The sequence below is a fragment of the Spermophilus citellus genome (genome assembly GCF_964194105.1).
Source record: "Spermophilus citellus genome assembly, chromosome: 2".
In the NCBI taxonomy this organism is placed as follows: Eukaryota; Metazoa; Chordata; class Mammalia; order Rodentia; family Sciuridae; genus Spermophilus; species Spermophilus citellus.
The window spans coordinates 194,709,464-194,734,776 of NC_138183.1; the positions used below are offsets into that span (position 1 = coordinate 194,709,464).

General features: G+C 35.0%; 1 protein-coding gene and 1 pseudogene across 3 annotated transcripts in view; both read left to right on the forward strand.

The window, feature by feature from the left end:
* The window catches only part of FCHSD2 (FCH and double SH3 domains 2), a 272,647-nt gene that overhangs the window by 131,058 nt on the left and 116,276 nt on the right, over positions 1–25,313 (forward strand). For both annotated transcript variants that reach the window (XM_081282330.1, XM_081282331.1), the window contains 4 exons: positions 6,374–6,518; positions 11,928–12,061; positions 16,001–16,055; positions 16,873–17,001. In XM_081282330.1, coding sequence (XP_081138456.1) covers positions 6,374–6,518; positions 11,928–12,061; positions 16,001–16,055; positions 16,873–17,001 — 463 coding nt within the window. The remainder of the gene's footprint in view (positions 1–6,373; positions 6,519–11,927; positions 12,062–16,000; positions 16,056–16,872; positions 17,002–25,313) is intronic.
* On the forward strand, positions 24,477–25,303 carry LOC308642945 (S-formylglutathione hydrolase-like; annotated as a pseudogene). The gene has a single exon. The product of its transcript is annotated as an S-formylglutathione hydrolase-like (transcript).

The following is a 25,313-nucleotide window of genomic DNA, read 5'->3' on the forward strand; positions in this document are numbered from 1 at the left end:
CCAACTTACGGATAAGCTATATTCCAACTTAGTTTGAAATTCAGTATTCAAGTTACCAAAGAAATAGGGAGTTAAGGTGATAACTCAGTGGTAGAGCACTTTTCCTAGTATGTGTGAGGCCCTTGATTTGATCTCCAAACCACACAAAACACATACACACACACACAAAAAAAAAAAAAAAAAGAGAGGGAAAAAAAAGCTGCACTTAAGGCAAGCTTAAGCAAACATTTATTAAATATTCAGTATACATCAGACACTGCTAGGACCTTTCACTTGTGTCCCATGATTATTAAAATAACCTTGAGGCAGGAGCTGGGGATGTGGCTCAAACGGTAGTGCGCTCGCCTGGCATGCGTGCGGCCCGGGTTCGATCCTCAGCACCACATACCAACAAAGATGTTGTGTCCACTGAGAACTAAAAAATAAATATTAAAAAAAAAGAAAGAAAAACTTTAAAAAAAAAATAACCTTGAGGCAGATTTAATTATCCTTGTTTTATACACTAGGACACTGGGTCTTAGGTTATATACCTTACTCAAGGTCTATTAAAACAGACTCTTTATACACTCATGCATTCATTCTTTTTTTTCTTTAATTCAAGATGTACATATGTAATACCTACTAATGTCAGCTACTAAAGGAGATTTCAGGATTAGAGACACTAAAAGATATGATGTTTGTCCTTTAAGAGCTTATAGGAGTTAGCCACTATAAATGGTTGTCCTATCAGGTCGCAGTAGTAGAGGTGTATTGAGACCATCAAGGAAAACTTAAGCTTGGATAGTTTAGTCTTGAGCTCTGGCAAGAGTTTACCAGTTTGGTAAATGAAATTCTACGTAGAAGTAACATCTTTAAGGCATAGAATATGGGAAAATATGAATATTAGGTAGCAGTGAGCAGTTCAGTATGTGAAGTATACAGCTTGGGGGATAGACAGAGTGGTGGATATGGAGAACATCTAAGGTGGCATCATAAAGGACTTTGTGTATTATATTATGGAGTGTCTCTTTTTATTTAAAAGATAATGATGACATTGAAAAATTTCTACAACAGGAATGATTTGATCAACTTCCATTAATCACAGTATGAAGGTGGATTAGAAGGGTGTGTAAGGAATTCAGGGAGCATAGACTCAAAGGAATTTAATCCCTTCTCATCTCTTATTTAAACTATGGAAATAATAGTAAAAATTAGAATGTGGGGGGATTTCAGAGATACTTTAGGAGACTAACACTAGAGGACTTGCAGTTGATTTGGCAGTTTTGTTTTTTTAAGTTTGTTAAATTTGTTCTGGGACAAACTATAAACAGTTGTCTTTGTATCTAAAATAGCTCTTGGCATATAAAAGGCACTTGATAAATATTTGCTGACTGGCTGACTGAAAGAAGTAAGAGGATGGGAGGAAGGGATTGTACAATGACTCCCAGGTTTTTTAATTTAGGTATCTGGGTTCTGGAAAAAAAGACAATAGAAAGATCAGTACTGAGTGTGAGCATGGGAAGTGTGGTGTTCTTCATAGTTTTTTGGGGGATGTGGTGCTCTTCATAGTTTACATGGTTTTAGTCATTTTAAATTGTTGAATTTTTAAGTTTATATTTGTGTTGGCAGTTTAAAAATTCTTATCCAAGTTATTCATGCTTTTCGTTAAGGAGGTAAATAGTACAAAACAGTTGTGTGGCATCTCCTTTCCCAAGCCTCTCTATTCTCATTCCTACTCCATGGAGTTATTGCTATAAAAAGCCTATGGTATTTTCTTTCCCTTAATTTTTTTCTGTGTGATTTATTCATGAACATACACAGTTTTGCCCTTTTTGACAGAACTGGAATTATTGTGTGCATATGTTTCTGTAAACAGTGTTTCAGACACCCTTTCATAGCAGTACATTTTGGTGTCACGATATGGATGAGTTATAGTTTCGTATCCATTTCCCTATTTGGTAGTTATTTAGTTTATGACTATTATAAATAATGCTGCAGTGAATAATTTCCTTTTTCACATATCTTCATACACTGTGAAAGTATATTCTTAGGGTAAATTTTTAGAGAGGACATTTTAGGTGAAGGGTTTATATGTTCAAAATCTTGATTGTAGAAATTGTCCAGCATAAACTCTATCAATATATTTTACATTTCTTCTAATACTATTTAAAAATCACCCAATTTATTTACTTACCAACAGTACATGTGATCAGTCTTTTATATTGTTTGCCAATCTGTTGATACATGTATTATTTAATGCCATGAAACCCCATTTTCCTGGAAACTAGACTTCTATAACACTAGTTTCTCTCCCCCTTGCTTTTTCCTTAAATGTTTGAGAAAATATTTTCAGACTTTTCTCTGTAAATGTTTCTAAAAGTTCCCTTAGCTCTCTAGTGACTCTTCTCAGTAATCTTATCTATATTCCTGGCTTTAACTATTGTCTATAAACTGACAATGATCATATACTTTTATTGACTTTCAGCTTAGAGAATAAAAAATCAACTGCCTGCAACTTGACTTTCTTTCTAGATCTCATCTTCTCCTATCTGGAATGCTAAGTAGCTGTTGCTCTGCTGGGATCTTTTCTTTTCACATTTGTGTTGTTGTTATTGTTTGTTTGTTTGCTACAAGGTAATAAACTCTCTTTGCCTTTTATCATAATTGTCTTTATGTGTTTGTAAAATTGGCCTCCTCCCACTCCCCTGGTTGAAAATCTTGTTTCTTTTTGCCAATAGGGTGAAATTTAAATTTCTTTTTGTGATTTTCAAATCCATGAAAAATCTGTCTCTTCTTATCTCTGGGCATTTCTTCTCCTTGATCCTCAGTTCTCCTACCTTTGGCAATAGTTTACAGGTATAAGTGGGTGAATGTATTTGTATTTTACTAGTTATAACTTAATTATGGCAAGTATTGTTTTTCAGTTGTAAAAAGTGATATAAAAGTGTATTTTAGCTTAAAAGGTAAAGTCAGTTACAAAAAAGATGAGTAATTATGCAGAAGGTATGCACCAAAAATAGTGTAGGACATATGCAAAAGATTTCAGACACATAGATCTCAGTATAGCTTCATTGGAATGAAAAGGTCCTCTTTAATATTAGCCTTGTTACTAAGATTAAAGAGTCTTATGTCAGCAGAATAGTGAGGTTTGGGAGTCAGACAAATGTGGGTTTTAATCTAGGACCCTTCATTCCCTCCTCTCCTCCTCCTGTGACTGCAACACTATACCCATTTTAGGTGCTGAGAATATAAAGGTGACTTAAACAACCCTTCTGCCAGCTGGAGCCTATGTTCTAGTGAGGGAAGACAGTTAACAAGTGAATAATTAAATACATATGTCAGTTGGTGATAAGGACGTATGCTTAGTGAGGTGGATAGAGTGCCAGGGAGCTGTGGCTCTGCAGTCACTGCACTGTGTAGAACACTGGTGGTTAGGGGAGGGGGCGGAGGCAGAAACTGCTGCAGTAATCCATGCACAAAATGATGGTGACTTGAGGATGGTCACAGTGGAAGAGATAAACTGTAATTAATTTCTATTATGTTTTGTGAGCAAACAAAATTTCTTTTTTTTTTTAATTTTTAATTTTTTTAATTTTTTTATTGGTTGTTCACAACATTACAAAGATCTTGACATATCATATTTCATACATTAGATTGAAGTGGGTTATGAACCCCCAATTTTACCCCAAATGCAGATTGCAGAATCACGTCGGTTACACATCCAAAACAAAATTTCTTGATAGAAGCAGATATGCGATGCGAGAGAAAAGTGAAGAATCATTGACAATTCTGGGGGTTGAGTTTGAGCAACTAAGTCTGAGTAGCTGTCAATGAGATGAAGTATGTTGCTACAACAGAGTCTAGGGACATTAATAATTTGGTTTTGGACATGTTAGTTTTAAGATATAATAAATGTGGGTATGTTAAATAGGCAATTGAAGGTTAGGGAAGATGTGTGGGCAGGAATTAAAAGTTCAGGACAGGTCAGCATGGTGATAGTATGTAAAGCCATGAGCTAGATGAGCTCATCCAAGAGTCTGTGAGAAGACGAGAAGCTGGAGACTGACTCTGGAGCACTCCAGCATTATAGGGCCAGGAGATGAAGAAGAACCCCCAGAACATACCAACAATAACCAGTGAGTTAAAAGTAGACTAAGAGAGAAAAATGTCCTGGAACTCAAGCTTTTTTTCCCCCTCATTTGCATTTTAAGGAAATGAAAGTATAGTGAGGTGAGCTACATATGATTGTATTGGTTAAACTAAAAACTTGATTTCAGGTCTTCTGCCTGGTAACTGAATTCCATGCTTTTCATGGTACTGCATTGTTACAGATATGTTTACTTGCTATTAATCTGCTAATCTCTAGAGGTCTTTTTTTAAACTCCCTTTATGATGAAAGGATTTCTCTTGTTATTGTATAATCTTCATGATTCAGACATTCATCTCTTCATTCCTTTATTCATTCAACACATTATTATAATCATTCCATATTTACTGGGCCCTAGAAATACCATAGTCAGCAAAACATACACTTGGCCTTCATGGAGTTTTCACTTTAGTGAGAGGGAAGGACATTAACTGAACATTTACATAACAAATTTTTATAATTACAGGAAAAGTGCTTCTACCTATGAACACTTTGCTTTGAGTCTGGGGGTTGGCCTGGTGGTGATTATGAAAGACTTCTCAGAGGAAAGTATAATTAAACTAAGATTTGAAGAGTGAACAGTAGTTACCCAAGTGAAAGGGTGAAGGGAAGAAGGTGCTCCCTCCCTTGTCAAGACCTCCCTTCCTCTGTTAGAATTCATAATGTTAGCTTTTCATTTTTATTTTGATTTTAAAATGCATTACACACACACACACACACACACACACACACACAAGTTGTAGAAGGACACATAACTTGTTTGTTTATTTTTGTGTGGTCCTGAGGATCGAACCCAGTGCCTCACTCATGCTAGGCAAGCACTCTACCACTGAGCTATAGTCCCAGCCCTAAAAATGTATTTTTAAGTATAGATTAATAGTTGCTGAACTTTTCATAGTATTGAACTTTTCTTTCACTTCACTCTCTGGGAAAAATCAATTATTTGGACTGTTTAGGAGTTTACCTCATAAGTCATTTGCTGTGAAAGGCCAAGGAGGACACTAGTTTTGCTGTTGTTAAGTCAATTAGTGCTTTTATACTGATGTTTTGTTTTGTTTTGCTAATGCAACATAATGAGTTTTTCCAAAGGGATGGTGATATATCTGCCAAAATAAACAAATATTTTATTCTCTATTGATTTGGTGTATTACATGGACAGATCCCTAAGACTCCTTGGTTAAAAATTATAGTTTATCAAGTTTTTTTGTTTGTTTGTTTGTTTTTAAGTTCTAACTAGTATAGGGACCAGGCAACTTTTCTTTTTCTTTTTTTTACACTGCCTTCTATTGACCCATAGCTAGCATTTTTTGAAGTATATGGTCCCACACATTGCTATAGTAGAAAATCCATTTGAACACTAGGAGGGAAATCTCAGGAGATGAATATTAAAATTACTAAAATTTCACTACACTAGGTGTCACATTTTAAAATACAAAGTATCATCCATTGTTATGGTGAGTTATAAGATACATTATGGCTAATGGAGGAAAATAAGAGGATTAGCTAGGCATTTAACAAATTAGGAGAGAAGGTTTGAAAAGGAAATTGACTAGCAAAAGCAAAAGATGAATAATTTTTTGACTTTACCAAGAGATTGCTGAGCACATTTATCAAGCAAGGTGGTGGGACTTGCTTGGAATGACTTCAAAGCACAGTGTGATGCTGAACACATTACAACGGAGACTGATGTAGAGCAACAATATCACAGATTCCTTTTGTTTGACAAAATGGACTTTCTCAAGCATATAAGCAGTTAGTTGTTCATGACATTTATTTTTTCTAGCCAAATGGGTTTATGTAAGACAGTATAGTTGAAAGAGAATGTAATTTAGAGGTAACCAATCTTCATCTTTATTTCTATACTGCCATGTTGAATGACCAAGAGTTACTCTGTAAATCTGAGTCTATAAAATAGAATACCATGATGAAGTAATAAAATCTGATATTCATAATGATGACCCTGTGACAGTGAAAGTCCTGAAAAGTCTATATTATTCACTATTTTTATAGTGTTGCTGTCTCAAACTGTAATCTTTTTTATTCCTTTACTCCCCATTGCTGAATAGTAGTGGGGTAGAGTATATGCCATGCTTTTCTGTATGCTGAAATATTGCCTTGAAGCCAATATAAATAAACATTTATGGTTCTGAAGAAGATATTTATTCTGTCAGTGTTTGACAGTGAACAAAAGATTAGATTTTCTTGCATTTTCCTGCCTAATACTTCTCTATCCCTCTATGAATTTAGGAGCATGTATCCTGTTTGGAAATCCTTTCTCGAGGGAACAATGCAGGTAGCCCAGTCTCGGATCAATATATGTGAAAATTATAAAAACTTCATTTCTGAGCCTGCCAGAACTGTGAGAAGTTTAAAAGAACAGCAACTAAAAAGGGTATGTTCCCACTTTTTTGTGTGTCTTTTATGTATTTTAATACCTCACTGCTACATTTGTAGTCTGTAAAATTATGCTAAATTGCTTTTAAAAATTTGAATGTTTTAAAAATATGGTCACAAATGTTTTGGGGTGGCATTTTACTAGAATTTCTCAACCATGTTTTATTAACTGATAAAGCTGAGTGTAATTTGAATTCATGGAAATTGGGAAAGTTCAGTAAATATTCCTTAGAAATATAACTCAAGTAAATACACCTGTATAGTTTCACAGTATTGGTACAGTTGGATGTATATTAAAATAATTGTTATTAAGTCGACTATATCTTGAGAACAGTTTGTATTAATTAGCCTCAGTTTCAACTTGTGCCATTTTGCATAATTAATCTTATTTTTAAAAGTCTAGTGCACTCTAAAGTTGAATTGTGTAGGATATACATAAGTAAAAATTTTTTTTCAAAAGGACCTATTTATTTGATTATCCAGAAATTTAAAATTCATAGGAAAATATCATTGTCTAATGTGATTGTTATAGTATGCTGTTGAAAGTATATGTTTGAATTGTGTCCTTTTTGGAAAGAGAGTAATAAAAATGGAGATTATCATGATACTTAATAAGTAATTAAAGTTTTTTTTAAGAAGGTCTTAAATCAACCTTTTTTTTAAGTTATAGGTAGACAAAATATCTTTATTTTTATTTTTATGTGGTGCTGAGGATCGAACCCAATGCCTCATACATGGTAGGCAAGTACTGTACCTCTGAGCCACAACCCCAGTTCCAGTTATTGAAGTTTTTTAATAGAAGTATTAATACTTCAGAATAGTAAAGCAATTATTTAAGGAAATAATATTTCAGAATCCATCCATTGTTCCAATTCTGATTGTCATTTGTAAAAATACTAATCTTCTTGTTTGCCAAAGATGATTTCAGTTGCATAAAATAAGTGTTAAATGCATATGTGTTTATATATAAAATTTTAACCTCTTAAAAAAGAGCACTTTTTTCATAGTTCTTTTTTTAATTGATTTTAAAAAATAAATAAATGACAGCGGAATGCATTACAATTCTTACTACACATATATACCACAATTTTTCATATCTCTGTTTGAATATAAAGTATTTGACACCTAATTTGTGTCTTCATACATGTACTTTGGATAATGATGTCTATCACATTCCACCATCCTTCTAATCCCCTGCCCCCTCCTTTTCCCTCCCACCCCTCTTCCCCATCTAGAATTCATCTATTCCTCCCATGTAGAACACTTTTAACACATTTGTATAAAAATGTTTATGCTTATCTTTGCCCAAAATTATCTTGTTCAGTGTAGACTATGTGATTAAACTATGTGACCACTCATCAATGATCTTAAGTTGGAATGAAATGTACATTTATTTATGTATATGTATCTGATTATGCAGAAAAAGGAGTAGAAGGGAAGAACAGAGAAATAATACAATTTAACTTGCTAACCAGGCAGAAATATTGTGGTTCAAGTTGCCATTGTATTTATCAAATCTAACTGAATTACTGAAAAGTTCTACTTTTTCAAAATCTGAATCTTTTTTTTCCCCTGAGGGGTGTACATTTTATTGGAAACCTTAAATATTCTTCAAACAGAACATCATCTTCAATCAGGCTCTTGTGTAGCCTACACAGAAAACTGTGGTTTTTAGGATTAAAGGCAAGGAGAGGGAAAATACACTGGATGAGTACTTAAATTTGGCAAGAGGATCTCTCAGGATGAATGCTCTTCAGCCAGTTTTATCAGCTTTTGCCACAGCTTCTTCAGTGGGTCCCAATTTTTATGTGGTGCTGGGCATCTAACCCAGTGCCTCGAACTTGCTAGGAGAGCGCTCTGCCGCTGAGCCACAAACCCAGCCCCCCAAATCTGAATATCTTGAAAAAAATTTAGCTACTTCTTTGCATTTCCACTGGTGGATAGATTCAGACCTGAATTATACAATATTCCTGGACAAAAAAAAAAAAAAAAAAAAAAAGTTTGAGATTTGACAACTAATTCTCTTATCTATGAATTAACTTGTATCATGATATAGATGATAATAATGGCATTTGTGTTTACAAGGCAGTTGTTGAATGTTATACAATGGGCATAACTATCATGAACCTGGGATTGCACATAACAAAACCTATTTCAAACTGGTTTAAGCCAAAATGAGATTGTATTATTTTATATATCTGAATACTGAGGGACTTATTCAGGCATTGGCAAATCCAAGGCGGGCTCAGATGATGGTAGTAGAACTCACTCTTTCTTTCCATTAACTCTGCATTCTCCAATGGTTTCATCTTTTAGCAATTCCTTCCACTTGTTGGTCCCCAGAATGCCACATTTAGAAATCTTTTGGATAGCAATCCCAGATTTTCAATTTTTCCAAAAGTTGTAGTAAAGCTAATAGAATTACCCTTCATATTGGCTACATCATTTTGCACTCCTACCAACAATGTATGACGAAGCTTCCAGTTTCTCCACAACCCTGCCGATACTTGTCTTTTTTTTTTTTTTAGTTGTAGTTGGACACAATACCTTTATTTTATTTTTTTAATGTGGTGCTGAGGATTGAATCCAGGGCCTCACATGTGCTAGGGGAGCGCTCTACTGCTGAGCCACAAATCCAGTCCCCCACTTTTTTTTTAATCACCATCACAGTTGTGAGGTACTATTTCATTGATTATAATTTTGATAATGGTTAATGATGTTGAGTGTTCTTATATTTTTATCATAAATTTTTCCTCCACTGTTAGCTTCCTAATTTTATAATACTATAATTCTTTTGGTAATTACCTTAGAGATTTCAATATGCTAATTTATTAGATTACCTTGATTTAGTAATTTTACTGTTCCCCAAACTTAGTCCCAAATTAACTTTCATAATCTACCTTGAATTAATATTTTACTACCTCATGAACAATACAAAAATCCTCTAGCCCAGTGCAGTGGCACACACCTACAATCTCAGAGGCTTGGGAGGCTGAGGCAGGAGGATTGCAAGTTCAAAGCCAGTCTCAGCAACTTATCGAGGTGCTAAACAACTCAGCGAGACACTGTCTTTAAAAAAAATACAAAAAGGGCTGGGGATGTGGCTTAGAGTTCAATCCTTGGTACCAAAAAAAAAAAAAAAAAAAAAAAAAAATTCAGCAGTGTTGTTCTTTTTATCTTCCTATTATGACTTTTGTTTTGTTAGACCTTTTGACTCTGTACATATTTCTTTTATACTTTTTCTACTTTGTATTTCTACCCTTTTTTCTATACTTCTATTGGTATATTTGGCTATTTATTAATTCTCGGTTCTTCTATTCCTAATATTTTAAAAACTCATCTTTTGGAATCTTAATGTATTTTTTCAGTTACAGAATTTTAATGTGACTTTTTGGAGGTTAGATTCCATTTTTCAGTTGTAATTCTCCCTGTTTTCCATGTGCTCCTAATCTGTTTCATAATTCCACTAAATGAATCACTATGTGTTTTTGTTTTTTTTTTTTATTGTATGCTGATCTTCTTTTTTTTCATTATTTGGTCTATGGCTTTAGTGTGCCTCACCATGCTGAACATTGTGGATCAAACATGTGAAGGTTCTTGAAGATGTTATTTCCAAATATGGTGATATTTAGCAGGCAGATAGAATGCTAGACCTTTGTCCTGTTAAGGTCTGGTTTGGGGGGGTCTTTTTAGGGATGATCTATTTTACTTCTTTGGTCTTAAAGTATGGGATGCTTACTCCAAGACCTTTCTACTCTAACAAGACTTGAACTCTAGCTTTTCTTCTCAGCATCATACAGCAACTCTGATCTTCTGATCTCTGACCAGTCATTAGCTACTTTTATCTGCTGGATTTCTTGGCGTTTCATTCTCCGTATACCTATTAGAAATCAACAGATGACTCAAGGGGAAATCACATGTAGTGTTTTGAACTTGCTCCTCTGTAATATCCTTCTTTCTAGATCTTTGCCTTACAAATTCCTGATGTTTTCATCATCCCCTGAACTACAGACTATCTCCACAGAATAGAGTAAGAATACTATTTTCTGTTTATATTCTATTTCTGTGCCATGATTCAACAGATGTCCTAAAAGGAGGGAAAGTCAGGTTGAGTGGAGAGTTATGTAGGTGTGGTCCTCTTCTAGGTCTCAATTCTGTAAGACCAGGGTATGCTTTGTCCAATTTTCACACTTTCCAGACTATAGGAAGATAGGCTAATTCAAATTCTGTCACCATGAGAACCAGTTTCAACTTAATATTCTCCCTCTATAACATTAAAGTTTATGTTCTTTTTATAATGTTCTTTATTTTGGCAGTTTTCTTTTGTAATACTTGGGGATAAACAGACACATTATAATTATGAAGGACTTAAGATTATAATGAAAATTACAATTAGAATAATACCATAACCTTTTCTGGATCATTTTTTAAAAATATTTATTTTTAGGTGTAGTTGGACACAATTGCTTTTATTTTATTTATTTTTATGTGGTACTGAGGATTGAAACTAGGGCCTTGCATGTGCTAGGTGAGTGCTCTACCACTGAGTTACAACCCCAGCCCCTTCTGGATCATTTTTTATATGTGAATATTTGCTTTTAAATCAGAACAAGATCCACAGTAACATAAGGCTTTTTGCCATTCTTCTCTTTACTTAGTAGTGCCTTTGTCCATATTTTTCTCATTTATACTAGAGTTTATCTACCCTCCTTGAAATAACTGTGATTTGGGGGTTTGGGTTTTAGCTCAGTGGTACAGCACATCATTAGCATCTACAAATCTCTGCTTGGCCCCCAGTGCCACAAAAATAAAAGAAAGAATTGTGACTCATATTTGTCTAATAATTTAGAATTTGTAAACTGCCACCATATCCATTATAGTGTTATCAGATTTAAAGAGATTTAGATTTGAACCCAGAATTTCAAAAAATAAATAAGTAAAAATAAACAAAAAACGGTTGAAATTTAATATTTAAACAGTTTTACAGAAAAATACATATAACTCCTTTACCTTAGTAGACTACTTAAGCTCTTAATCATTTTATCTTCTTAGAACTTAGAAAATGGAGACTGTTGATTATGAAGAAATAGCAGAATTGGTTTATTCTTTTTTTTCTTTATTGCCATGATATCTGCAACAGCAAGCCTTTTTATGATTGCTCTTCTTATGCCTTACCTTAATGTCAGTCATGATTGTTAGGCAAACTGTGACACTATTTGATACAGTACTTGAGATGGAAGTACCAGCTGTGCATGGAATTCTAATTTGCAATTTGAAAGTCATTGAAAGTGCTGATTTTTCTCTTGGGTTTCCATCCTGAAGGAATAATGCATGGTCCTTCGGACAAACTCATTTCTGTCAGCCTGAAAACTAAAAATTGTAATAATTGCACTTTTGTATTTTACAGTGTGTGGACCAGTTGACAAAGATCCAAACTGAATTACAAGAGACAGTGAAAGATTTAGCTAAAGGCAAAAAGAAGTACTTTGAGACTGAGCAGATGGCTCATGCAGTACGAGAGAAAGCTGACATTGAGGCAAAGTATGTATTTTAATATTTCTGAGAAAATTATTATGCAGTTAAATGTTATTTTTGCTAATTAATACTTTGTTCTCTGTTTATATAGCATATAGTTTGTTCTTAGGTTGTGTTGGTTTCATTTGTTCTACATATGTTATGTACTTTAGGTCCCATTTTCATTTCATATCGACTGGTTTTTATCTGTTAAAGTGGCAAAGTAGGAATCTCTGACCTTTAAATTGAATATTTAGACAAGATAAATGAACATTGTACTTACAGACTTGAAAACTTATGGAGAGTCTAGTAAAAGCCATGATGATATCTGAAAGTAGGGTTTAAGAGCCTCATTTTATCATGCTAGACTCTAAAATTCAGTTATAGTTGAAATCCGTATGCTATCTCAAGGTGTCATTGAAGGAACAATGGTACATCAAGTGACCAAGAGCACTGACCTCCTTTTAAAACCCTATACCAAGCACTGTTTTTTATTGTACATATAATTCTCATATTTCTCCTTTTTAAAGTATGCTTTAACAATTTTGTCAATATTACTTTCAATATATGTGAATTATAGTCCTTTATTTTGAGACTTTTTTTAAAATTTTATTTTTATGTGGTGCTGAGGATTGAACCCAGTGCCTCATGCACACTAGGCAATTGGTCTACCTTAGAGCCACAACCCTAGCCTGAGCCTATTAAGGAAAGGAAGGAACTGGCAATTGGTAATAGGAGATACCAATCAAGCAATAGAGATTTTTGCAATGACACTTTGAGGAAGTGTGATAAATATTGGTGGGGGGGTGGGAAACCTGTGTTATAGAACTGAATTTAGGAGGCTTGTGATCAGGAGAGCTAAGACTTCTGTTCACAGTGCTGATTGTTGCAAAATCTAGGAGTCCAGACTCCTAGGCATGAAATCAGAAAGGTTTGGACAATTGTACAAATAGTCCAGCAAGGAGGGGGTTACCTCTAACATGTTGTTTTGTTGTCATTATTGAGACAGGGTCTCTCTATGTTGCCCAGGCTGGGATCAAACTATTTATCCTCCCGACTCAGCTTCCTGAGTAGCTATTATTTATAGGTGTGTGCTAACACAGCTAGCTTCCTAAAATGGCTTTTATCTGCAAGAAATTTAAGCAACTTCATCAGCATCTTGGGAAAATTCAGGGTTCCTGGGAAGTTTATTTAGTATGATGGGTTGATGAATGAATACTCACTGGATACTTGATATTACAGTGTAACATTTAATATTTTTCTGATTTAAGTTTATTGTTTTTATTTTATTTTTTGAGCATTCAAATATTTCCCATGCATTCATGGAGTCACCAAATCCATCTTTCCAATAAGATCTGGAGGTTAGCAGATCTCAGTTGGGATTATTGTGCCATTCTGGCTTTTAGGAACTTGTCTTTTAAACTCTCTGGGATTCTAGAACAGAGAAGTGACAGATTTGTAGAGCATCTACAAATGCCTAATTTAGCCATGGGTGGACTGTTCCTGAGAAGTGTGTATTTGACTAGGTCTATTTCACGAACTGATCACGAGGAACTGCCTTCTCATGTGGCCAAATTCAAAGTGAGACATTTTACTTCAGTGTATAACTTCTCTGGAAAATTAATTCAACTACAGAGTAAAAAAATGGTTCTATGTCTTAATTCAGTTAATATTTATTTAGTCATTGTATTGGGCACTATGGGTCACAGATAAGTTAGGTGCGCTTTTGTGCCTTCAAGGAATTTAGAGCGTATAATTTTAAAAAGTAACTTTATCATTTGTCTATTCATAGTAAACTCAAAGAAATTACCTACCTAAAGACACTCACCTAGTCCCTAATTGCTTAGAGTAGTAATATGAAAACACTGTTATGAAAGCATAGAAAATGGAGAGATTACTATTGCCTGTTGATAAAGGAACCTTTATAGAAGAAATGATGCTTGGGCAGATTCTTGGAAGAAGAATGAGTATGTTTTTTTCTAAGCAGAGGTAGGAAAATCAGGAAGGGGACTGAGCACTGAAGTAAACATAGTTTTGATGGATGCTATGATAGGCCCATTAGGAGAGACTACAGGAGGAAGAGGGTTAGTCTGAAGGAGATGGTAAGTTCCATTTTGGATATGTAAATTCTGAAGAGCCTGGGAGACACTTACATGGATATATTTGGGAGGTGATCAAATATCTGTTCTTATGTGAGAATTTGGCACTGAGAATTGAATTCTGAAGGTTATAGGATGTCCATCAATTATAGGGATGCAGTCATATATACAATGAGATATGAATTTGAATTTGGAGACCCAAGGAACATTAACATTTGAAGGATAAACCGACGTGATTCTGCAATCTGCATTTGGGGTAAAATTGGGAGTTCATAACCCACTTCAATCTAATGTATGAAATATGATATGTCAAGAGCTTTGTAATGTTGTGAACAACCAATAAAAAAATAAAAAATAAAAATAAAAATAAAAAAATGTGGCAAAAAAAAAAACATTTGAAGGATAGATGGTAAAGACTAGTACACAGTATAGTTTCTTATTTGTATAGTATGTGGTTTTTAAAAATCCTTATTTTTTTTAAATTGTCATCTTCAAGGACATTTTATTCTATTGTTAATACCTACCTAAATACCATACAAGAAGTGTATGCAGATTAGCAAATGAAGCAGACGCCATAAGTTTAAATCTATAATTTATGTTGGACAATCCATGTGCAAGTCAGCCTATTTGGATAATGACTATTAAAAAAGGAGAAATGACAGTGCTTCAAGCACAGTCTTTCTTACCCTGACAGGTACTTTCAAATCTTAATATAGGTAATCTTAGCTTTCCTACATCAAAATGAATAGAAATATGATTAATAAAAACAAAAAATTCTCATAAAACAGGAATACAATTAGGCAGGAAATAACAGAAATATCTTAGACCCCATTTTTTTTTAAAGCAGTGGGGAGGAGTTAGGAAACTGTATGTTCATCCCTGAATATTTTCTCTCTTGTTAGAAATGCAAGAGGCAACTTTTGCTGTCCTCTTCACAGTGTCTGTGCACAGACTGGCTGCTTCACCTTCTAGTCCCAAATGGTCTGCAACTCTGCTTCATACTAAGAGGCATAGCTGCCAGTGCATGCATTGAACTCTCCCATGGCAATCACCATGACACTGCAGTTAAGACAAACATTTCAGCTTCAAAAAAATCATGGCTGTGGGAGTGTTGCTTGTTCCTTAGCATCTGTTTGTTGACTTTGTCTATATACTTATCTCTAGCCTTTAAGTAAAAGCAGCATACTACTGCTGACTGACAGTTATGGTTCCCCTCCAAAACTTAGGCATCAAGGGAGATAGGTAAGAACACCAGAGTGGGAGAAGATTAAATAGAACAAAAGTTTACAGGACAGAGAGTCTTAAGGGCCTTCTTAGTAAGTTCAGATTAGCTTTAGGAGGGAGGGGGGCACACAGGCAGGCAAGAACCCAAACACAAATCATTTTTAATGAGGGGAGTAACAAAAGAAGGACTTTCTAGAACCTATAGATTGCATTCTGGTGTTGTACCACCTGACACACATAGCTCTGAGAGCCTTGGTCTCCCCAGGTTGGTTGCCCTGGGGTTTCTCTGACCTTTTGTAAAAGAACTGAAGTGTGTGGAATTATATGATACTAGGAATAACATATAGTTTGATGACTCTTTTTTATTAGAATATACTAATATATTTTGATTTTTTTCTTGGTCAAATTGTATTTTTAAGGGTATTTTAAATATGTTAATCCCAGTATTTTTATTTTCCTATAATATTAAATATATATAATATATAAATAAAGGCAAATAAGCATCACTTTTGACTTTTCATTTGTAAATTCACTTTAGAACAGTGTCTTGGAAAAGGGTTATTAATTTTTTTTAGTAATTATAACATTTAGTAATCTTATTATGATATAATTTTATTAAACATTCTTTTCTATTTTTATATAGGTCTAAACTTAGTCTTTTTCAATCAAGAATCAGTTTACAGAAAGCAAGTGTAAAGGTGAGTTTTTGGAAGGTGTATTTCACAATTGAGAAACTTTACCTTATATTTTAAAAGTTTGGGTCTTTTGAGAATGGAAGTGGGGTTTTTCTACTTTAGAGAAGCATTTCAAAGTCATTAACCCAGTGAGGAACTTTCCTTCCCAGTGATGGGATTTTTCACCCAGGTGTGGACACTGGACATAGCTTGCTTCCCAAGACTGCTTGAGGGGTAGGTTTGGATGCATTACAACTCACGTAGTCTGTATATTTAACTCTTAGTCCAAGAGACAAAGTGCAGGGGCTTTCAGAAGCGCTGTAGAATCATTTCACTCAGACTTAGACCTCTGACCAGGTCTTCTGGGCTGGTGCAAGTGAGTTTTTCTGAGGGGCCCTCAAACTGGAGTACCTGTCAAGTAAGCTTAGAGACCAGAGTTTGTTGCCAGGCTCCCCACCAACAGGAAGTTCTTCTGACACATTTGGATTGTTGATTTTTAAAATACTAGTATCTAAAACCTCCAGATTTACCCATGTCTTCAAAAATAAGGAACCTTTATTTAGAACCGTTATTTTCCCATCTCAATAAACTCAAAAAAATATTTTTCAGTTCTGTAGAAAACTTTGGAATTATGTTAAGTATAAATAACAAAGGTTTAAAAATGTTCTCCCCATGTTTTCAGGTACTATTTCATTTCTTAATAGTGAAGTATAATTTTTATATACATGTAAATGTTTTCTCCACATTGTTATTTTTACTCTTGGTGGGGAGCCATTAATTGCTGTTTTTCCATACAGTATCAGTTTGCACTGATTTTTTTCCTTTTATTATTATGTTTTAGTTAAAAGCCCGGCGATCTGAGTGTAATTCCAAAGCTACCCATGCAAGGAATGATTATCTTCTTACACTAGCAGCAGCAAATGCACATCAGGATCGCTACTATCAAACAGATTTAGTTAACATTATGAAGGTAATACAGTTTTAATATCTGTGATAATTTTGTTTCATTAAAAACAAACAACCCATGAGCTGGGTGTAGTGTACAGAGGATTGAATATAGAATACTAACAAGGCTACTTTCTATTTCATTAGAATGTGCTCAGTATTGGTGACTGACCTTTGTTTTCAAGTAATTTGGAATTAATTTTTAATGTTTAAAGCCAATTCACAGTAAAGGATTGCATTATTCCTTAGACATAGAGGATATTTGCTAAATAGTGACTATTGATATATAAAAGATAAGATTGATATATAAAGTGTGACATAATTCTTAAGCTGGGAAACTGCTTCTGAGCTATTTCCTGAGACTCAGGTCTTTAGACTCAGTAAAATATTGAAGCTAGATAGAATCTTCAAGTACCTTCTGAATTATCAGAGAAAGGCTGGTATTTCAGCATAGTTTTATTTTTTGTTAGGTTGTACTGTTATTTGTTATTTTCTGCAAAATAGTTTTTTAAAAACAGGTTTTACAAAAAAAGTATATAGTATGAAAATATTTTTATAAAAAGGTGTGTTTTATATTTTTATAGTGTATTGCTTAAGAAAGTCTGAATTACTTATTAACCAGAATTTTGGCTATTTTTTGTTTTTAAAAACACTTGGATTTTTTCCAAGTGCCATGATTTTATCTTTAGTAGGTGAAATTATGCATTAATATTTGATGATTTTTGAGTTGAACAAACAAAAAATGCTGGTGGTTATATGAAGATGTCTTCTACTCTGGGTTTTACTCTGAAATACTGAAGATTGGATTACAATTTGTATATCCTGGTCTTTCCTCATCAAAGGATATGTATTTATTTTGTATTTATTTTGAACTTTCACAGAAGTAAAGGAAAGGGGGAAGGGGAGGAGAAGAAAACCATTTTAACCCACTGCCTCTACTTGCAGGCAGACAGACTCCACTTTGGATTGCATCTCTTTCTTTCCTGTTTTCTTAAGAACCCAAACATTGGATTATTCTATCTTTCTCTTATATTTTCAACACATCACTCTGAAATGTATAGTTCTTAATGACTCTTCAACACATGTATTGCTATAGTTAAATTGCTTGTTTTAGGAAATCAACAATTAAAAATGGGGTTACAAATGGCGCAGTCTTTTTACTACAGAGGCTCTAGGAAAAGAGATCAGCTTTATCCAGAAATTACAAGTTCCTTATTTGAAAGTAAAGATGGAACATTTCCTGAGACCTCTAGCAAAAGGCAGGAATGTTGGAGGATGTCAAACTGGACTAAGAAGTAACTTATTGCAAAATTTCTTCTTTCCGGGCCTGAGGTTGTAGTTCAGTGGTAGAGTGCTTGCCAAACACTTGTGAGGCACTGGGTTCGATAAAAATAAATAAACAAAATAAAGGTATTGTATCCATCTCAAACAAACAAAAAAAAAATTTTTTTAAATTTCTTCTTTCCTTTTTGTTTATTGCCTGAAAAATCCCCTTTTCTGCCATTTGTCCTGTTGCAACTTCTGCTGGTTAGAACATAGGTTAGAATAATGAGACAGGAAATTATTTTATATCCAGATGAGAACTCTATGTGCCTTTCCCCAAAGAGTATTGGACATAGAGGTTAGCATCTTATTAGGTGTTTCATAGTGCTTCAGACTTATCTGAGAATTGGCCTCTCATTCATTCTAGCATGACTGCTTTAGGAAAATGTATTGTTTCAAACAATACATTTACTGAAGATGATTTTTTGCACAGCATTTGATTCCCTATATCCTGTATATGTCTACCATTAGATCAAAGCTGATAATCTACAAATCTACAAATTAAGTATCCCTTATCTGAAATGCTTGGGACCAGAAGTGTTTCAGATTTTAGATTTTTGGATTAGAGATGCTCAGTCTGTAAAACGATTTTTTGTCCCTGTGAATATTTATTTTTAGAGCAGCAAGGGTTATATTCAAAGCACAAAATGGGCCCCTGTTACATTTTTCTTCTGACAATTTCTACTTTCCATTTCTGTGGAAAAAAAAATGGACAAGATATCTCCAACTGCTTCTTTCTGAGAGAGGAAGAAGTTGGTGGGGAGTGACCTGAAATCTTTATTCTCTATCAGGTGGGGCATGGACAGTTAAGGGTAGTCCAGAGGTCCGTGGTTGCCATTGGTGGGTAACTGGACAAGGTATACATAGGGTAGGATCATGCTAGGATAATAGTAAACAAGATAGCAAAGCATTACTTTTTTGTAAACAACTAGCACAAAAGCAGTTAGTATTTCTGCCAATCTCTGAAAACCATGAAGATAGTAACTCATTAAACCTTAAGGTGTATTGAGGTGTCTTACACCCAGACAAAGCAGATTCCTGCTCAGGAGATGTGAGCCACCTGGGAAAATAAAATGTCTGAAGTAATCAGTAAGAAATACAGAGCTAAAGGTTAGAGTTTAAAAAGTGGAGCGTCTGATGGGTCTTCCAGTCTTGATAGGAGCTGGAACTGGACAACTGAAAAAGGGGAATACATCAAGGGCAGGGATAAGGTTTTAATGGGAGGAGTCTTATTTGGTGCTTTCTTCTTGGTGTGGTAGGTCTTGCAGTAAACAGGTTGATTGGTATTTGACAATCTGCACCTATCTTCCAGAGGCTGTCTGGCTTCAGGAAGTCACTTCCCTCTCCAGAGCTGAGTTAGAACTTGAGCAGTAGCTTAGGCAGGGGGCCATGTAATCAAGCATTCTCAAACCAGTGTATTTCTACTGGGAGTTCCTGATACCAGGCTTCCCTGCCTAATGGCTCCACCACTGCTCAGTTTACCCATGGCTCATAGATGGCTCTTGGCAAAGGTGGGATCTAACGTTCCATTGATTTGTAAGTGGAGGCTGTTTAAGGCTTTAGAAACATTAGCAGAGTTGTTAGAAACATAGACAGCATTTAGTTGCTAAACTCTGTCACATTTAATATGCTTAATTCCAGCTTTTATTTTTCATCCAAAAGAAGCCATGACTTTTTAAATGATAGAAACAGTACAAATTTCAAACCAAGATGTAGTTACCCTTTTGAAACACCAGAAAAAGGTTCTGGCTTTCAGATATATACATTGTTAATTCTATTGTAGCATTTCCTTACTTATAATATTCTTAACTGTTATTCTCCAGGGCTCAGACCGCATTTTCTCTTAACACATTTGCTTATGACATGACCAATTCTGTATCCTTAGCTTCCTTACTTGTTTCATTAACCTCTGCGTCTTCACTCTTTTCTTGTACCAGTTGGAGTCTGTGTGTTTTCTTCAATGTTTGAGAAAGCTTCACCTTGAACTGTGAATTTCTCAGCAGCTGCTAAATGTGCTTGCCAAGGTAAAACTTAAATCTTGGCTTTCCCAAAAACTATATAGGTATCTGGATCTGGACTCTTACAGACATCTGGTTTTGTGATGACAAAGAGGATATTCTTAGATATTTTTGGATAGTCATTCTAATAACCCAGCCTATCAAAGACCCAGTTTGGACTAGATTTCTGTGCCTTCTTTTCACTTTCTGTTTTGCTTTACTGACTGATTTCTTCATCGATAGCATTTAGTTTTTATAATGGCACAGGTGTCCCCTACCATGAAAATTTTAAAATGAGCTAATATTAGCTTAAACAGCAGCAAAACTAAAATCTTAGTCTGAGGGTAGCTTCAGTGATAAGAGTGTGCACCAAGAATGTAGAAAGCCCTGGGTTGAATCCTAGCACCACTTAAGCAAACAAACAACCCATTTTGTTTTGTGGTATAGGGAATCAAACCCATGGTCCCATGCATGCTAGGTAAGTGCTTTACTACCGAGCTATATCTCTAACCCAAATCCTATGTTTTCAAAATTGAATCTACACCAAAAGAAGATGTCCTTCAATAAACCAGGAAAAAATACCTTATTTGGGGGACCTGTGCTCTGCCAAAAACAAAGAGAAAGTTAATGAACCTGACCAAGTGTCAGATTATTAGGTGTTCTTGAACTTCCTTTGAAGTCCCCATGCTTGTTTTTAATCAGCATTAGGTAGATTATGCTTCTAATTTTTCGTTTCATGAAACATTTTAGAGTATTGATTTAATATAGAGGCAGAAGATCCTTAAAAATGTAGTGTGACTAACTTATTTCTTCCTCAGGCTAATTCTGTGGATCTGCAGTATTGGAAAACTCCCATCCATCACTCTATTGGCTTCCATCACTGAATTGACCACAGTTTTGGGGTACCTTATTTAGAAATGCTTATTGTTCTGAGTAGATGTTAAGGTGATAATGCCCTAGTTAGAATCTTTTTTAAAATTATATGGACAGTTTAGAAGTAGAGGATTTTGTATTGAAGACTTAAGTACAAGAGTTTTTTCTATTGCAAAGCTGATCTTTGGTCTTGGCTTTGGAACATATTTCATCTCCTTCTGCCCTCTTAGGCACCAAAACAATTGATTATTCTATTTTCTCCATATAGTTCTTAAATTCTGCTGCTATATTGACAATTGTTGGGATCTTGGTGATGATACCTCATCATGTCTGTCTTGGAGTTACACGCCACTAGTTGCCCTCTGTCTGATGCTAGCAAGTTGTCCTGAGATCTCCTTTTGCTGTCTCCTCTCTGGATCTTCAGCTTTTTGTATCATATGTCTTCTTTTTTCTTAGTACCTTCTTGAGAAAGGTATAGAAAGTAAGCTTTTTTGAGGTGCTGTATCTCTGAAAATGTCATTATTCTGTGCTTATAGTTGGGTATACAGTTAAAGGTTGAAAACTGTTTTTGCAAATGTCGGAATCCATAATCCATTGTTTTCCTGTTTCCTCTATGGCTTGAGAACTCAGAGCCATCCTGGTTCTTGGATTCTTGTATCCGATTTCATTTTTTGCTTTTCGTTTTTAGAAATTATGGACTATTCTTAGTGTACCCTTGGATTTCTTGGATTACTTCTTCCTTTAGTTTTTCTCTTTCTGGAACTCCTTCTATTAATATGTTGAGTCTCCTGGTCTGGTTTTTAAAATTTCTTTTCTCTCTTATTTTCCATTTTTGTTATTATGCTCTATCCCTGAGAGAATTCTTCAACTATTTTATTGAATGTTTAACTTTTTAAAAATAGTTTTATTGTCTAATTATTCCTTTTTGTTCCCTAAATCTTCCTTTTTTATACAAGGTTTCTAAGGAATATGACTATATATTGACTTTTTTAACTCCAGTACTATCAGTAATACAGTTAACTTTCAAGTTACTTCTGCTTGTATATGCTTATATGGTATCTGTCTTAGTTTGAGGTAGGATTTGTCAAATTGGAGCTTCACTGTAGGTAATCTGGTAGACCATTTATGGGGGAAGCCCCAGTATTGATATTCTTAGCTGGTTCCTCTTGAACTTGTCAAACCCCACCCCACCCCCTCACACCCCCTTCACCCCCCTTCACCCACCTCACCCCCCTCCCCTCACCCCACCCCATCCCACCCCATTCCATCCCACCCCACTCCCACTTCACCCTACCCCCCTGCCCAATATACACACCCTCCCTGTGCTGTCTTCTGAAGTCACTTCTTCAGATCTCTTTCCTTGGGTTGTTTTCTGAAGAACACTTCCCTGACCTGGTTACTCCTCCCAACCATGAAAATGGTTTATCTCATCTTTGTAGCACTTAGTATAGTTACAGTTTATTTAGATCTATGACTACATGATGAGTACCTTGTCTCCCATTTACCTATACTTTGGGAGTGAGAATGGAGCAACTATTTAGGTGCCTAGCATTATAAGATACTACAGGTGCTTTAAAAACCATTATTTATTTAGTTTTTATAATATATTTCCTAATAAATTTATTTATTAAACTTATTTAACAGATCAACCTCAGAGACTCAGTGACATCCAGTTATTATATTATAGCCAGGACTTAAGGTCTCGGTGTTCTTTCCTAGACACTCTGGTGTTTTCTTACCCCCATACCATTCCTTGTTAGTAAAAAATAATATAATAAGCAGTAGTATATAGTGAATATAGTAGTATATAGTGAATATCATGAATTCTGAGAGAATTATAGAATAAAATTATTTGTTGAACATTGCACATTCTCTCCTGTTCTAATTATTCTTAAAATGATGATCATGCCTCTATCTAAATGTAAATATTTGGACAGCTTCCCCAAGGCATACTTTTTATTCCTTAAGCAAGTATTGATTAGAACAGATACTAAATATATATTGCTTTGTGTCTGTATATTGTCAGGCTAGTGTTTTTTTTTTTAACTTCAAACTAAAATAAATAAAAATCTATTGCTAAACCATGGACCTGAGATAACCAGTTTAATCAGATCTATAGAGAGCAACTTAACTGGCTGCTGGAAAATGAGATAGTTGTTCCTTAAATGTTCTTTTGAATAACATGATCTTGTAAAATATTTTTCTTTTTAAGAGTTCATACAATATTTTCTTTGTGGTTTGGATGAAGAAAAATAAGGCACAGTACATCAGAGTAGAAAAGATAGCATTAGTCAATCTAATGAAAGACTTTAAAAGCTTAATAATATTGGGAGCTTATTTCTAGACAAATGTTTTTTGTTCTCATTGAAAGTTAAACATGTCTGGACTAGTTGATAATTGGGCAAAGTAATTAAAAACTTTATCTGACATATAATATCTAGAAAATATGATAATTTGGCGTATCTTTTGCAGACTCTTTTTGGGGGGAGTAGTCAATAAAGAGAAAAATATTATTGGTGTTCAAGTCCCTTTTCTGGCTTTTCTAGCTAAGCATTAATTATTCCAAAAAGTCTTCCTCATTCATATTTAGATTGTATAGCTCTCATCTTTTTTGAGTTCTGGCTTTTCTGGTATCTCTGCCATCTCTAGCTGGTATACTTCTCTTTCATCTAGTAATACTTTTTCACTTAATGAATTAGCATGGAAGTCCCCAGATTTCAAACTTGGCTTTCTGCTTCTCTTGTTTTACATCCTTTTTGAAAGTCCCTTTTCTTAGGGAGAATAATCATTTGCCCAGTTTCTGCTAATACTATATAGTTCTTAAATCTGTCTGCAATCTTGTCCTTAACGTTATCCATATTTATTATGCTTTATCCATCTGTGGCAGAAACTTTTCTAAATTAGAAGCAGTTCATTTCCTCCCCCCTCTCCCCATGGTTTCCACCAGTAATCACCCCATCCTAGGGTTCAGGTGATGAGTACTCTCAATCTAGCTTCCAGGGCTTAGAAACTGTAATGTCCAATATGGCAGTCCTTAGGTACATTGTGACTATGTAAGTTAGTTAAAAATGAATAAATTTTGGGCCCAAGGAGGGTGAAGCTGTGGGATTAGGTTGAGGGGGCAGGCCCAAGAGTGGACGAGGCCAGGTGGCTGTTTTGAGGCCCTACTGTCTCTTGGCATTTGCCTCTTCAGTCCTGCCATCTCTACAGCTATCACTACCAGAGGATCGTCTGCCCTTTGCTGCAGACACACACACATACACACACACACACACACACACAGAGCAAGTAATAGTTGAATAGGAGAAGAATGGTGTTGAAACAGATTTCCAGCAACAAGTGCTTTGGGGTATTGCAGAACATTTTGAACATGACAGTGTTGATCTGAACTGCAAAATGAAATTTTCTGTCTACTTACCACCAAAGGCAGAAAGTGGAAAGTGCCCTGTACTACATTGGTTGCCTGGTTTAATTTGCACAGAACGATTTTATATCAAAATCTCATTATTATCAGGCTGCCTCAGAACACAGCCTTATCATTTGCTCCCAGATACTAGCCCTCATAGCTGTAATACTAAAGGAGAAGATGGAGAGATGGGGTATCTGCACTGATGGCTGGGTTTTATGTGAATATCACTGAAGATTCTTAGAAAAGTAACTATAGAATGTACTCTTAGGTAACGAAGAAGCTTCCCAACTCATAAATACCAGTTTTTCAGTGGACCCCCAGTGGTTGTCTATTTCTGGCCACTTTATGGGAGGTCAAGGAGCTCTAATTTGTCCTTTGAAAAATCCTGGAAAATACAAAACTGTGTCAGCATTTGCTCCAGTTTGCAACCCAGTGCTGTGTCCATAGAGCACAAAAACCTTTAGTAAATATTTGGGAACAGATCAAAATAAAGGAAAGGAATATGATGCAACCCATCTTGTGAAGTCCTGTCCAGGTTCTCAGTTGGACAAGGGAAAAATGACCAGTTTCTTCTAGATGGACATTTACTCCCTGATAATTTCATAGCTGCCTATATAGAAAAGAAAATTTCTATTGTTTGTAGATGATAGGAGGGCTATGATCATAGCTACTACTCCATTGCCACCTTTATAATTAATCATTATGCAAAATACCTGAATGCATGAAAACTTCTGA